Source organism: Grampus griseus, assembly GCF_964374135.1.
Source record: "Grampus griseus genome assembly, chromosome: 15".
In the NCBI taxonomy this organism is placed as follows: Eukaryota; Metazoa; Chordata; class Mammalia; order Artiodactyla; family Delphinidae; genus Grampus; species Grampus griseus.
Window position 1 is genome coordinate 62,608,769 of NC_139009.1, and position 14,347 is coordinate 62,623,115.

Here is a 14,347-nt window from a genome sequence, read left to right on the forward strand (position 1 = left end):
TTCTTGACTGATTGAGGCTTCAATACAAAGCACACTTAGCCTGCTGAAGGTAGTGTACCTTGGTCTTTCGAGTTAATAATAGGTCTCTTGAGCACAAGATCTATGCCTTATTTATCCTAATATCCTCTTCAGGACTTTATGGTTGAAAAAAAAATCTGTGCTTGTTTTAAGTATAGACTTCAAGGAAACTTTTAATTCATTTTTCATGAACCCAAAGGACAATTTTTAGAATTGTTTTGATTTTGGAATTCATCCCTGCCTGAGGGGTCTTATGAAATTGGATTGAAATGAAATTTTCATGTGCCTAATTAGAACAGAAGGAGGATGGTTCATCTATAGACGGTGTGTTTTGGTGGGGATCTTCTTTTCCCTTTACTGAGTTTTCCTCCTTTGTTTCCTCCTACCCATGGGCAGAAAGTGAAAAAGAGTCAGTTAATCTCAACTACATAACAGTGTTTTGTGGCTGTGGGCAAGCTACCCTCAGTTTATTTGTTTTGGGTCTCAGCTTGTGTTTATTACAACGTAATTCTATTGAAAGACATCTTTGTTCAGAACCCCTCCAACAGTTCTGGACATTCCAGGAGCCATGAGGAGGCAGTACGATATAGTAGTTGAAAGAGTAGACTCTGGAACCGGCCTGCTGGCATTGAATTCTGAACCCTCCGTTTTGGCTGTGACAAGTTACTGAACTTCTATTATTTTCACCGTCCCCAAGTAGACATCATAAATGTTAGAGGTCTATGAATTGATTCAGTTTATTTTTCCCACTGAGCTTTACAGCCAAGGACAAGAACTGAAAGAGGAAATCTAGCACTTAATGTTTCTCTAAGCACTTTTCATCAGAGATCATAATACACGTTACACATGGAACATGCACATATTACACACATATAACACATGAACTGTCTAAGCATCTCAGTGCTTAATCTGGTGCAAGGAATATTCTTCTTTGATGGAACATGAATCCCAAAGAAGAAAAGCCAGCATTAAAGGTCACACAGAGTTAGAAGTAGTAATAGAATGTGGGTTTTCTCTTAGCCTCCTGTCCTTGGCTGCCAAACTGTTCTCTGAAGAATGATTTGTGAGAGGCCTTTTCCTTTGGAAGCCTGTTACTGTCACAAGAAGAAAAGAATCTCTTTGGAGGTGTATTTTGGGGCGCAGGATAGGCTTTCCTCCCCATCGTTTTTGTTGTAGGAGTCTGGTGCTGCTGCACATCTGATTTGGGAGAAGAGGGAAACACTCTGTTGCTCTTTACAGGGCTAGAGATGAGTGGGGAACATGGCCTGTCAGGGTGTTCCTGTTATCCCTGCATGCCTGGAAACCCATCAAGTAGTCTCTGCAGGGTAAGGGAGTTGCATTGCTTCAGAGTCTTTTGGACATTTGGACATCTTCTTTGCATCACAGTCAATCTGATCTGTTCCCTTAGGCTCTTTATTGAGAAACTACCAAAGCATCGAGATTACAAATCGGCTGTCATTCCTGAAAAGAAAGACACAGTAAAGGTGGGTCTTCACTTTAACTGTTGCCCATCTAAAAGCTTCAGAGAAGCACAAACTAACTCCAAAATATAAGTAGCAGTATCTGCATCTGAGCATCATATCCTGCAAATAGGAGATAAGGCCATTTCACTAGATCAGTTACGAAATATCTGGTATGGTAGGAGGTATTTTAAATTAAATTATTTAAATTTAAATTATTATTTAAATGTTTTTAGAAACATTGTTGCCATTGCCAACTTGACTTCAGTCTTTTTACTTCTCTACTTAATTAGCGGGCAATTGTTCTAACTCCCAGTTTTTGATTTTGTGTCTCAGAAATTAAAGGAGATTGCATTTCCCAAAGCAGAAGAGCTGAAAGCAGAACTGTTAAAACGATATACCAAAGAATATATAGACTATAATGAAGAAAAAGTGAGTATGTAATAGCAAAAAAAAAAAAAAAGGAAATTATTTTGGTTTCTTAGGCTGTGACCTAGGATTCTAATAGATATTTCAACAGATCTTGTGATTTTAATGTGATATTTTACTTTATTGGCAAAGACCAGAAACTCAAAAAAGGTGTTTAGGCTGAGGATTCTAATACAGATTTAGCCTGTTTATCTAAGAGGATGACTTGAGGGACAGAATATCTATTGCTTGTCTGCTATGTCTAGAGCTAGAACCTAAGAACAATGAAAATCGCACTAAAGTATAAGGTTTTTAGATCAGAGAATTTGGGATATTTGATACACATTTGATTATATCCAACATAGGATATACCTGTTTATAATAATTGGGGGTTTTTTTCAAGCTATTTTCAAATGATTCTTGTTAGGAAGAGTCAGTTAAAACACATGAGAAGCTCTGAGACAGTGTCATTGGTCTGTGTCAGGTGAGAACACACACTGCAAGCACTTGCACATTCTTTTGTACACTCTACTGAATTCTGTTCTGGACTCTGATGTTGAAAATTAGCAGAGAGGTGAACAGCTATGTATTTCTACGGTACCCTTAGAGTACCTTAGTGAAATGAGTGAAAACCTTCATGAAGGAGATTATTCCTTGATGTTTCTTAGTAGTTTAAAATGTCACTCTATATTGGACCAATCACCAGAAAAATTTCAGAGGCTTCATTCAGGGTCAAAATTCAACAGAGACCCCCAACATGGCAGTTGTAAGTTTAGATTTGGTTCTGTTTCACAGCCTTACTTGGGATACAGAATGTATACATGGCACACCAGAGGCTAAAATTGTATGATACAGATTATGAGGTGCAGACAGTAAGTTGCCTTGAGATTTTGGTAAAGAAGAAAATGCATTAGTTAAAGTCATTGGGAAAGGGTACCAAGAGGATCAGGACTTTAACTGTTTTTGAAGAATAGGTGTATGATAGTTAGATAGACAGGAGCAGCAGCTGTTCCATGGGTGTAGAGGTACTAAAGGAAACATGAATTCTGTGTTGGGAACTCACGCTAGAGCAGAAGTACATTTGGGGCAATCTCCCTGCTGAAAAGCCTTGTCCTTCTAAGATGTGAAGTCACTTGAGTATAAAGTGTTAGCCTAACTCGTATTCATTCTTTGTAGAAGAAGGAAGAGGAAGAATTTGCCCGAAACGTAGCCATCCAGCAAGAGCTGGAAAAGGAAAGACAGAGGGTGGCACAACAGAAGCAGCAACAGTTGGAGCAGGAACAGTTCCATGCCTTTGAGGAGATGATCCGGAACCAGGAACTAGAAAAAGAACGACTGAAAATTGTACAGGAGTTTGGGAAGGTGGACCCTGGCCTGGACGGCCCACTGGTACCTGACTTAGAGAAGCCCTCCCTAAATGTGTTCCCCACGGCACCTGTTACATACACACAGCCTTCGGACTGTAATACAACTGTAAGGCCTGCCAAGCCACCTGTAGTGGATAGATCCTTGAAACCTGGAGCATTGAGCAACTCAGAAGGTAGTGAATTCATTTGCTTCCGTACTCTTCTATCTCAGCTGCAACCAAACAGGGTGTCATTGCAGGAGATTCAGCTACAACTACCTCCATGATACCACTCATTAGGCTCTGGTCACAGAAATCCATTTGATTAGTATTACCATACTGTGTTCTATCACAGCTATATTATAAAGTGGACTTTGCTTAAGACATATAGTTTACCTGGGCCAGGTCGATTTTCTGAAGAGCTAATAACATCCTTGAAAGTCAGACCCTCAGCTTTTAAGGGTTATACAGAGATTTGAAATGTTCAGTGAACTAGAGACCACTGTTGACCTTTTGTAAAGGAAATTTGAGACTTATAGTACCACTTTACAGTTCAACCACTGACCTTTAAATAATAAAAAAGAGCTACTGAATTGTGCTTGCCCTGCAAATGTTCCTAATTGGTAAGAGTTTAGTCAAGGTAAGTATTGTATGTAGTCAGTGATAATTCAGTCTAGCCATAAAAAACTGTTGAGTCTTTCCTCCTCTCACCAATGTATGGCTATCTGAGAAAATAACAATAGTGGCAAAATGATGAGTATGCCTTGATTAATAGAATAGATCTTTTTGTTAGGAATTGTCTTTCAAGTAGTCATGTAAGGAGTTCAGCTTCGCAGAAGATCCACTTAAAAGCACAAGGTAAGAGTGGGCAAGGGGTGCTGGACTCTTGAAGCCTGGCCTTCAGGTTTCTCCCCATGTACTAGGCAGGATTGTCTCTCACTATTATTCCTGAATAGCTCAGAAACTTCTTTTAAGCAGTAGTTTACCTTTGTGTTAACTTGAATGATTAAAGCCTCTTTTCTTTTCTTGAAATAACATACTCCCAATGGCTGTAGCAAGAGGTTGGAGAAAAGACTTTACAGCCCTTTTTCTTCTGCCATAAGGATGAGATCCCCATGCGCTACCTACAGTTGCGGGACCCCAGTGATTTAGCATTGCTCTCCCAGGGCTGCCAACTCTGAGGTCTGCTTGGGGAGGCTGTGCCCCATGATCTCAGACATTTCTTCTTTCTCCATTACAGCTCCTACAATCGATGGACTGCGCCACGTGGTGGTGCCTGGGAAGCTCTGCCCACGGTTTCTCCAGTTGGCCAGTGCCAACACTGCCCGGGGAGTAGAGACATGTGGAATTCTCTGTGGAAAACTGGTAAAAGACAAATGCTTTCCTGAGCTGAGACTGTTTCTTCCCCCTTGGCCTCCTGTGACTCTCAGAGAAGATACCCAGGGTCAGTTACTCTTTGTGCCAATCCTTCTGCCAAAGAGCCATGGGCAGCGTAATGCAATGTCACCTTGATTTTAGTGACCCTGTATTTGATTGATTTTCAAAGTCCCTTGAACTGAACTGATTATTTTAATGCCAGTGATAAGAAATACCTAATTCTAAACTTGGTAGGAAGATCCTGTGTATTAGCTTTTGAACACCGACTTTATGGCAGGACCTGGGAATATGAAATATGTAAGGCACGGAGCATGTGTCCGCAAAAAGTACCCCAGCACTTTGGAGAGATGGGAGATATACACCAAAAGATAGATAGTATGTTGACTAGTATGTACAATAAAGGCACTAGGAATTATGAGGAAAGAAGGATCATTAAATGGAGGTGCTTAAAGAACCCATTACTAACTGCTGAATAAATAAACACCTAAGGTGGAATAGACTTCAACTGAGCTTTAAAGGATGGGAAGGGTTTAGGGAAATAGTAAAAGGAAACTACTCTAGACATGAACAAAGGAAGAGAAATGGTACTATACCCAGAGCTTCTTAAGAATCATGAGTAGACCTGTTTGGCTGCAGCAGGAAATTCCCACAGGGCTGTGGGCATCTGTGGCTTTGCAGAGGGCCCCAAACAATGTACTTGGGCAGTCAGGGTTGTGAACATGACTGACATAAGGGACTCACCTCACTTAGAAGACTGATGCTGGGGGGAAGGACCTTCGCTTGTATAGATGTTTAACTTTCCACTGCTGTGACAGAGTGGGGTTGCCTAAGTACCAGGGAATTGTGATGAGCTGTTTTCTCATTTGACAGATGAGGAATGAATTTACCATTACCCATGTCCTCATCCCCAAGCAAAGTGCTGGGTCTGATTATTGCAACACCGAGAACGAAGAAGAGCTTTTCCTCATACAGGATCAGCAGGGTCTCATCACACTGGGCTGGATTCACGTAAGCAATTCCGAGCTCTTCAGGGGTTCGTCTCCTCTTCTCACATGATATTATAAACACACTGCTTATTTTTGGCTTGGAGCAGAGTGAATTGTATCCAGACTATTTAGATGGTTGTACTTCCCTCTGTTGGATGCAGACTTGACTTCCCTAGCATACGTAACTGCTTGCACCACAGTATTGATTTCCGGGCATTACTTAGGGCTTTTTAACTTAAAATTTTTTAATGGAAATGAACCTGTTTCCCTAAAGCCCCAATTCCCCTGTGAGCGTGAACCGTGATAGGATGCTAGCCTAGAGTATATGTGGACCTTGACGGTAGAGGCTATGCCTTACTTCGTACAAATGATGTTCCTGAAAGGTATATAAATCAAAATATTTTAAATGAGCCAAGGAAGTTAATTCAGATGCCCCCATTTGGTCTTTCTTAAAGCAGCCTATACCTTTACATAAATCAGAAGGGCCACGAATATAGGAGATTTTCAAGTGTCTGCATGTCTTAACAGTCTTCTGGTAATATTCAGGTAAAATATAATTCCATCCCTAAAGATTACTTCTTAATTTTTCTTTCTATTCCTTTTCAACCCCTCATTCTCATAGACCAAGCTGTTTTCCATATTGTGTGACAGGGTTACATAAAAACAAGGCAGCTCATTTCTGGATTTGGGAAGATTGCACACACTTGTATGTTAGAATTTGGGAAATACTGACCTGTGAGGCAGTCAGTGTGCCTCTGTCCTTTCATAAATATTTGCCTTTTATTGTGTATCCCCCATTATCTTACATGGGGAGTAGAAAACTTGTACCTTATCCGCCAGGGGATACAAATTTGAGTAAGATATGATTTTAGTCTCATAAAGGAGACTGACATATAGACAAGTCATAACTCTTCATGTGAGGCAGAATGTGCCAAGTGCCTCAAGAGGTGCAAACAGCCCTGTGGAATTCAGAGGAGGGAAGGATCACACCTGGGGTGATTTTCTAGAATTTTGACGAGGTGAGCCAAGGGAGAGTTCCATATGGAGGGGACAACACTGGAATAGGCAGACTGTGATCCTGCAGCTTTGAGTGGTCCAGTTTTCTGGGGCTTATGGTTCATATCAGGAAACAGTTGTAGGTAAGCTTTCACATGATACTTTAGGAGCAGTGTTCTGGAGGGTTTTGGGTGGACAGGCAGGATAGTTCTGCTTTTTAGTGAGGAGGTTGAAGCAGGGAGATCATTTAAGAGGTTAATGTGATGATAAAGTCTAATAATGATGAGAGCTACGGTGATAGCAGTGCATTTGGGAAGGAAGAGATAAATGCAGGATTTCAGAGGATGTGGGGAATGAGTAAGAGAGGATGATGAGTAAGTGATGACTTAGAGATTTCAGGCCTGACTCATGGGGGTGGCAATGATTAATCATCTCATAAGCAGAAACAGAGGCTCCAGCAGGAGAGCTTACTTGGAAGTGGGGCAAATGGTGTCTTCCGTTGTGAGTATTTGACATTATATTGGTGGAGGTAATTATCAGGCAGTTGGAACTTGGGAACACGGTCTAGGTGGGAAAGAGAACCGGGAGACCTCTGCATACAGCTGACCTTGGAAGCCTTGGAACTGGAGGAGGGTGGAGAACAGGAAGAGATTCACTGGCAGCTTGAAGGACAGGCCACTTAGGGGAGCGTAGGGAGTAGTCAGTCATGAAGTGAGATGTCAGAGAAAGGTGAGGGGAGTGTTAAGGCGCAGATGCCAAAGGAGGAGGAACATCTTAAGAAGAAGCTTCAGGATGTTAACTATGTCACATGCTGCAGAGAGATGAAGACTTGTATGAGCCCTTTGGATTTGATGAGGTCATTGATGACCTCAATTTAGTGGGTTTTATGCAGATTAAAAAGGTTTAAGAAGTAATGGATATTGAGGTTGTGGTGATAGTGAAATATATACTGATTTTTTGAAGAGCTTAACACTGACTAAAGGAAAGGAAAGAGATGGAATGGTGGCTTAAGGAATAGCCAGGTTGAGAGAGTTTGCTTGATTTATGGTTTAGTGTGAAAATGTGTTCTGTTTTTATTTTGTTTTTTTTTTAAACCTTTATATTTGAAATGTGTATAAGAAAGTACATAAAATAAACGTGCACTTTAATGAATCATTAAACAAACATCTGTGCGCATACATTACCTAGGTCAAGAAATAGAGCGTCGCCAGAAGCACACTCCCACCTCCATGTCCTGCCCAGTTACCCTTCCTCTCTGGTATAGATAGTCCCTCACTTGACATTTCTGGAAATTCTTTGCTTTTCTTTATAGCTTTACCACCTAAGTGTGTATCCCTAAACCCAATAGTTTAGTTTTGCCTGGTTTTGAACTTTATGTAAATAGAATTGTATAATATGTATTTTTTTGTACTTGGCTTCTTTTGCTCAATTTTCTTTTTTTTTTTTTTTTTTTTTTTTTTTTTGCGGTACGCGAACCTCTCACTGTTGTGGCCTCTCCCGTTCTGGAGTACAGGCTCCGGATGCGCAGGCTCAGCAGCCGTGGCTCACGGGCCCAGCCGCTCCGCGGCATGTGGGATCTTCCCAGACCGGGGCATGAACCCGTGTCCCCTGCATCGGCAGGCGGACTCTCAACCACTACACCACCAGGGAAGCCCTTTTACTCAGTTTTTAAGGTTCATCTGCATTCTTGTGTATAGTTGTCTGAACATTTTTTTAAAAAAATATATTTATTTATTTATTTATTTTTGGCTGCGTTGGGTCTTCGTTGCTGAGCGCAGGCTTTCTCTAGTTGCAGCGAGCAGGGGCTACTCTTTGTTGCAGTGCATGGTCTTATTGCACTGGCTTCTCTTGTTGCAGAGCATGGGCTCTAGGTGTGCAGGCTCAGTAGTTGTGGCACACAGGCGGGCTTAGTTGCTCCGCGGCATGTGGGATCTTCCTGGACCAGGGCTCAAACCCGTGTCGCCTGCATTGGCGGGCGGATTCTTAACTACTGTGCCACCAGGGAAGTCCCTGAACATGTTTTTAAGCCCAGTGAGCTGGTGGAGTATAGTGGAGCCTGTGCAGCAGATGTCAGAGGTCAGGAGAGACAAGGTAATGGAAGATAGGAAAGTATTAAATCAGAAGTACAAAAAAGGAGTCATCTTCATATGGGGGAGAAAACACTCACTCCTCTGAGACAGAATTGAAGGAAGAAAGAAAGATACCGAGAGATTTTTGAGGTTATAATTGGAGGGGTTGAGGGAACTCATTTTAGGTGATCTTGCTATCAACAAGGTTGAAGTCTAGATCCACTGCTCAGCAGGAGGAGACAGATAAGTTTAAAAACTGGAGAAGATGGGGAAAGTTTGGAATAATTTCTGTTTAGACTTCAGGTAGATCTTAGCCACAAATGAGTAAAAGAATTTTTAATATCAGTGGGGGCCTAGCTAGGAAGAAATTTAGAGCCTAAATTGATAGTATTCCAGCTTTTTTTCCCCATGATATTTCTGTAGCATTCCTTCCTAACTTGGGATTGAAAGCAAACAAAAGCAGACCATAACGTTTGCTCAGATCTTAAAATTGGCAAGAGGAGAAGGCAAAAGGTCAGTTCTTCCTTCTGTACCTTGCCAGCTATATAAATCAGGTTCCCTGGTCAAAAACTTTGTATGGTCATGTTTATCACCAACTATTGTGTAACCCCCAACTCAGTATTCAAGGCACTCCTTCACCTTGTCTTACCTGGCATTGCTCTCCTGTGGCTGCCCTACTCATCCAGGCACCCAGGCTACCCTGGGCATTCACTCTCCTCACTTATTTCTGCTCCTTTAGTGTATTGTTTTCTCTTCATAAAAATGCCTGCCTCTGTCACCAGCATGGTGGACACAGTGAGCGTAACTGTTTTTTCAAGAAACTTGACTGTAAAGGGAAGGAGAGAAGGTACAGTAGTTAGTGGGGAGCAGAGGCTCAAACAAGATTTTTTGGTTTAGTTTAACAATTATTTATTGATCCCCTGCTATGTATCTGTATATCATCTTTCTAGCTAACCCAACTTTAGATTGGAGGCCTTCATCAGCTTGTGTAGGTCTTATTTGTTCTCAGTTAAAATTTCAGGCTGTAACCATGGGCTGTAGGGTGTTGGCACAGGCTGTTTGTCCCTAACAGTCTATAGGATCATATTCGTATTAGGTAGAAACTGTTTCTCCCTTGTGGTCATGAAAGTTCTTTCCTTCCCCATGTAGACCTGTGTGTAGATTTACTGTCAGCACTCAGCTAACATGTTCCTGTATTGCAGACCTCTTCCACAATGAGCTGGTCACAGCATTCTATGCAGTTGTGCTTCTCAGATTAGGCTGCACATAAGAATCATTTAATGAGCTTTAAAGAAAAAAATTTCCTTCTCAGGATGGATATTTCCAGGGTGGGGTGCAGGAGCCTGTGCTTTTGACAAGTTCCTCAGAAGCTTCATTTTTTGCACAACAGGGTTGAAAACACTGGTCAAGGGCACATATTTCTTTTCTGTGCTTTTCTGTCAGTAAAGATTGGTGGTCTTTTTGAGTCATATTGGGTCTTTCTTTTTCCATCCTTGTTATCTCACACCCCCTCTGAGATGACCGTAAGTCATTATATGGTCCATTTGTGTACAAAGAGTGTGATCAATGAAACATTAAATAACTGTGGGATTCCAGTGGTTAGGACTCAGTGCTTTCACTGCTGTGGCCTAGGTTCAATACCTGGTTGGGGAACTAAGATGCCACAAGCCACGAGGCGTGGCCAAAACAAAAACCATTAAGTAACTGAAAACAGATGAGATAAACAATGTAATTTAGATGGTGCTTTAACTGATTACCCTCAAAATTCAATATCTTGGTCTTTTTCTCAAATAAGACAGGGTCCTTTGTGTGATTTAACTACCCTTCTGAAATCCCAGTAACCCTCTGCCTCTCATATCCTTGAAAGATATGCTTTAACCACAGGACAGCTTTTGCTACTTTTGCCTATAGAGCCCCAGACTCATGCTTGACCTTTTAACCCCTCCATCAGGAAGAAGAATCATTCATCTAACTGTGCTTTGTTAAGTCCTTGACTTCTACTAGGTTGTTGTATTGGGCAGCATGTACTGTCTGATCCAGTATGGGAGACGCCATTGTGTTGAGAGAGCTTGTGAGTAGCCAGATAAGTCTTGATGGTCAATTAGAAATTGAGTCTCTTCACATACTCATGTTACACTATACTCGTTTACAGTGCTGGGAAGGAGGTTCATTACTTATTATGAACTTCAGGCATATTCCTCATGGCTGCTAATGGCTTTGTACGTAAGGAGATCGTAGCAAGTTATTGAGAATTACTTGGCTCTACCTTCCTTCATGGGCCAGGCTTGACTGTGTATTCTCGCTGAAGGGGTCCCTGCCTTTTTTTCTCTTCTCAGACTCATCCCACGCAGACCGCCTTCCTCTCCAGTGTTGACCTACACACTCACTGCTCCTACCAGATGATGTTGCCAGAGTCGATAGCCATTGTTTGTTCCCCCAAGTTCCAGGAGTAAGTACATAGGGTGTGGTTCAGGGTTTTGCAAGGAGATAGCCGGGGAAAAGCCTCAGAGGAAACATTCTCCATTCTTAAGACCTTGTTCTCTATAAAATATATAGATTGTGGTATTGATTGGCTTTTTAAAAAGGCTTCCTTTTAAGTCCTATATCCTGATAAACCTACTCTAACTTGTTTACAAAAGTATCCAAGCAACAACCTAGATGCTTTTATAAGAAAAGGACATAAAAAATTTGAAGTGTTTGACTTGAAGCAGTAGGAATTTCAAGAGATTGATATCAGATTAGAAAATTTCAAAATCCAACAGATTATCTCCAAAAGTTACTTTTTCATTCTAAATCCTGTTATTTACTATGAATTCTCCCAGTAAAAGTAGCGTAGTGGCGGTGATGAGTCATTCTCTAACTGATTCATTCACCAGAGAAGAGACCTATGAGCCAGCATACTTTTGAGGCTGTCTCAAAGTGAGCTCTTCACTGCTCTGTGTGTGTGTTTGTGTGTGTGTGTGTGTATGTGTGTGTGTGTGTGTGTGTGTGTGTGTGTGATTGAGGGGACACCTTTGCTTGATTCTAGATCTGCTTTTTCTTATTTCAGAACTGGATTCTTTAGACTAACTGACCACGGACTAGAGGAGATTTCTTCCTGTCGCCAGAAAGGATTTCATCCACACAGCAAGGATCCACCTCTCTTCTGTGTATGTATCTATGTAGAAGAAATCGGAGCTGTGCTTTAACCAGGGAGGACAGTAAGAGCTGATGAGGCACATTGTCCTTTGTGACACACATAGAAGATCAGCCTTGTCACTTATTTTTCCAAATCTTCCTAATAAAAACATACATGGGAAGCGGTGTGGGATAGGAAGGAGTTTGAGTCTTAGCTCTGCTACTTAAGGACTGTGTGTCTTTGATCAAGTTACTTAACCTTCCTGGGCCTCAGCTTTCTCATCTGTAAATGAAGATGATAATAATAATAATACGTACTTGAATAGGGTTATTGACAGGATTAAATGAAGTGATGCACAGAAAGTACCAAGTGCAGTAGCTTGCTTATTAAATGTTAGGTTTTTTCCTTCATCATCATCAGTTGCTAAGCCTGCACTTCAATAAGAGATTTGAATTCAAAAGAAAAAGCCACTTAAGTATATTTAATTGTGGAATATTGCTTTTAATTTGATTTTAGATAACAGGGATTTTTATGACCTTATTAGAAAGTTTTTTTCCCCAAGTGGTATTCTGTGAGTAAAAAGTTTCAGTTGCTGATAAGTATGTTTCAATTTTTCCCCTCAAATCTAATGTGATAGTATTGCTTCACTCCATGCTGGCCATGGAGTATTATTATTTCTTTTGGGTTTCCTGAAAAGTGACCAATATGGAAAAGGGAGTCAGACCCTTGTCACATAAAAGAAACTGGGGGTGTTTAGGAGAGAACCCCAGGGAGCATCTGAGAACTGACTATAAGTGTTAGAAGAATTGTTGTATAAAAAGGTATTGGGTGTGACTCCCAGAACTAAAACTTAAGACCCTGTGGGATGACAGTTTTCAGCTGAGTATGAGAAAGAACTTTCTGACAGACTTGTTCACAAATAGGTTAGCCTGCCTTGGAATATAATAAATGTCTAGGTACCAGGATGTTGAAACAGAGGCTATACAATCCCCCAGAAATGCCTAGGCTTTCAGTTAGGATGAACCCTTATGCATGCCAAGAGGGAGTATTCCCCATGTGAGAGTAGGTGTACTTTATTATCTGGTTGACATAATAACCCAAAAAACTGCAATGAATTCAGCAGTTATTTAAAATAAATGTATATTTTACGAATGACTCTAGAATATACATACATTTGAAAAATAAATGAAGGTATATGGGCCCACATTGATTCAGGCTACAGCCTATTGATTCTGGGTTGGTGGAAGTAATAATTCCCAGACCCCTTACCATAACAGCCATTTAAGTAGCAGTCTGGCTGCCAGCCTGGGAACCACTAGCCAGAATAAGCATTGTAAATAGGAGTTTTGTTTGTTTGGGTTTTTCTTAAACATATATATTTATATATCATGACAATATACAAAAGATATAAGAAGTTAGGCAGTGAGCTGCTTATTGTAAATAGCTTTTAAACTTGCTTTTCAAAGATAAGAAAACACACAGGAAGTTAAGTAAAAGATATCTTCCATGACTTCAACAAGTAAGGAGTTTTAAAGATGACTTTTCAGAATTTTCCAGGACTTTCCCTTTCTTTCTTTTTCCCTGTTGCAGAGCTGCAGCCACGTGACTGTTGTGGACAGAGCAGTGACCATCACAGACCTTCGATGAGAGTTTGACTCAGACACTTCCCAAGAACTATAAAACCATATCAGTGTACTGGTAGCCCCTTAATTTAAACTTTCCAGAAAGCTCTGGAAGCTTTTTAAAACAGAATAGAACGTATCACCTGGGGGAGAACTGATTTTCTATTTCTGGTTTGAAAAGAAATAATTGAATATGTTTTTTAGGCACATCTGGAAAATAGCATGATCATGCTAAAGCAACTTTTCAGTCTGCCTGTAACTAAAAAATTAAGTTGAAAAAATGTTGTAATGAACACTTATATACCCTTTGTTCTAGATTCACCAATTGTTAACATTTTTTCCCCTCTCAGAGATCCTTCTAATTTCTCGGCCAACTTGTTTATTGTTTACCTTTGGACTAATTAAGGGCATCTATGCAGAAATTTGGAAGCCATTTAGAAAATCTTTGGGTTTTTCTGTGGTTTATGGCAATATTAATGAAGCTTATCATAAGGCTGAGGGAGAGCTTGCTGTGTTTGACCAGATGGTGAGGCCCAAGAACCCTGAAGAATGATTTTGTCAGGAGTTATTGTTATTTAACAAATATTTAGGGATATTTTTTCTTCTACAATAAAATAACAACTATATATATTTTTTGTGCTCTAGAATGATCTGTTGGATCAAGCATTGTCTAGAGAGGTTAACTAAATGGTCTGGTTATTTGGGGAAAGGTGAGGGGAAAATGGAATTTGAGATGTACCAACATTGAAGGTATGTCCCAGTTCACTTTTAATTGTTCAGTCTTTTCTCTCTGCCTTTTGCCATCTTCCAGGACTGTGAAGTCATCTCTGTTCTTTTGGTGCTATCTCAAGTCGGTCATCCCATTCACTTCCTCCTTATGCCCTAAAAGCTTTCAGCTGAGGATAATAGAGCCTTTGTTTGGAGTACCAGGTTACACTCCAAATAAAT

The 14,347-nt window shown here is 40.6% G+C and overlaps 1 protein-coding gene across 2 annotated transcripts in view; it reads left to right on the top strand.

Moving 5' to 3' along the window:
* Positions 1–14,027, top strand: part of STAMBP (STAM binding protein) — a 34,385-nt gene extending 20,358 nt beyond the window's left edge. For both annotated transcript variants that reach the window (XM_082672507.1, XM_082672506.1), the window contains exons 3-10: positions 1,427–1,502; positions 1,815–1,910; positions 3,063–3,426; positions 4,472–4,596; positions 5,479–5,616; positions 10,996–11,108; positions 11,709–11,808; positions 13,368–14,027. In XM_082672507.1, coding sequence (XP_082528633.1) covers positions 1,427–1,502; positions 1,815–1,910; positions 3,063–3,426; positions 4,472–4,596; positions 5,479–5,616; positions 10,996–11,108; positions 11,709–11,808; positions 13,368–13,424 — 1,069 coding nt within the window. In that variant the 3' untranslated portion in view covers positions 13,425–14,027. The remainder of the gene's footprint in view (positions 1–1,426; positions 1,503–1,814; positions 1,911–3,062; positions 3,427–4,471; positions 4,597–5,478; positions 5,617–10,995; positions 11,109–11,708; positions 11,809–13,367) is intronic.
* Positions 14,028–14,347: the final 320 nt, after the last annotated feature.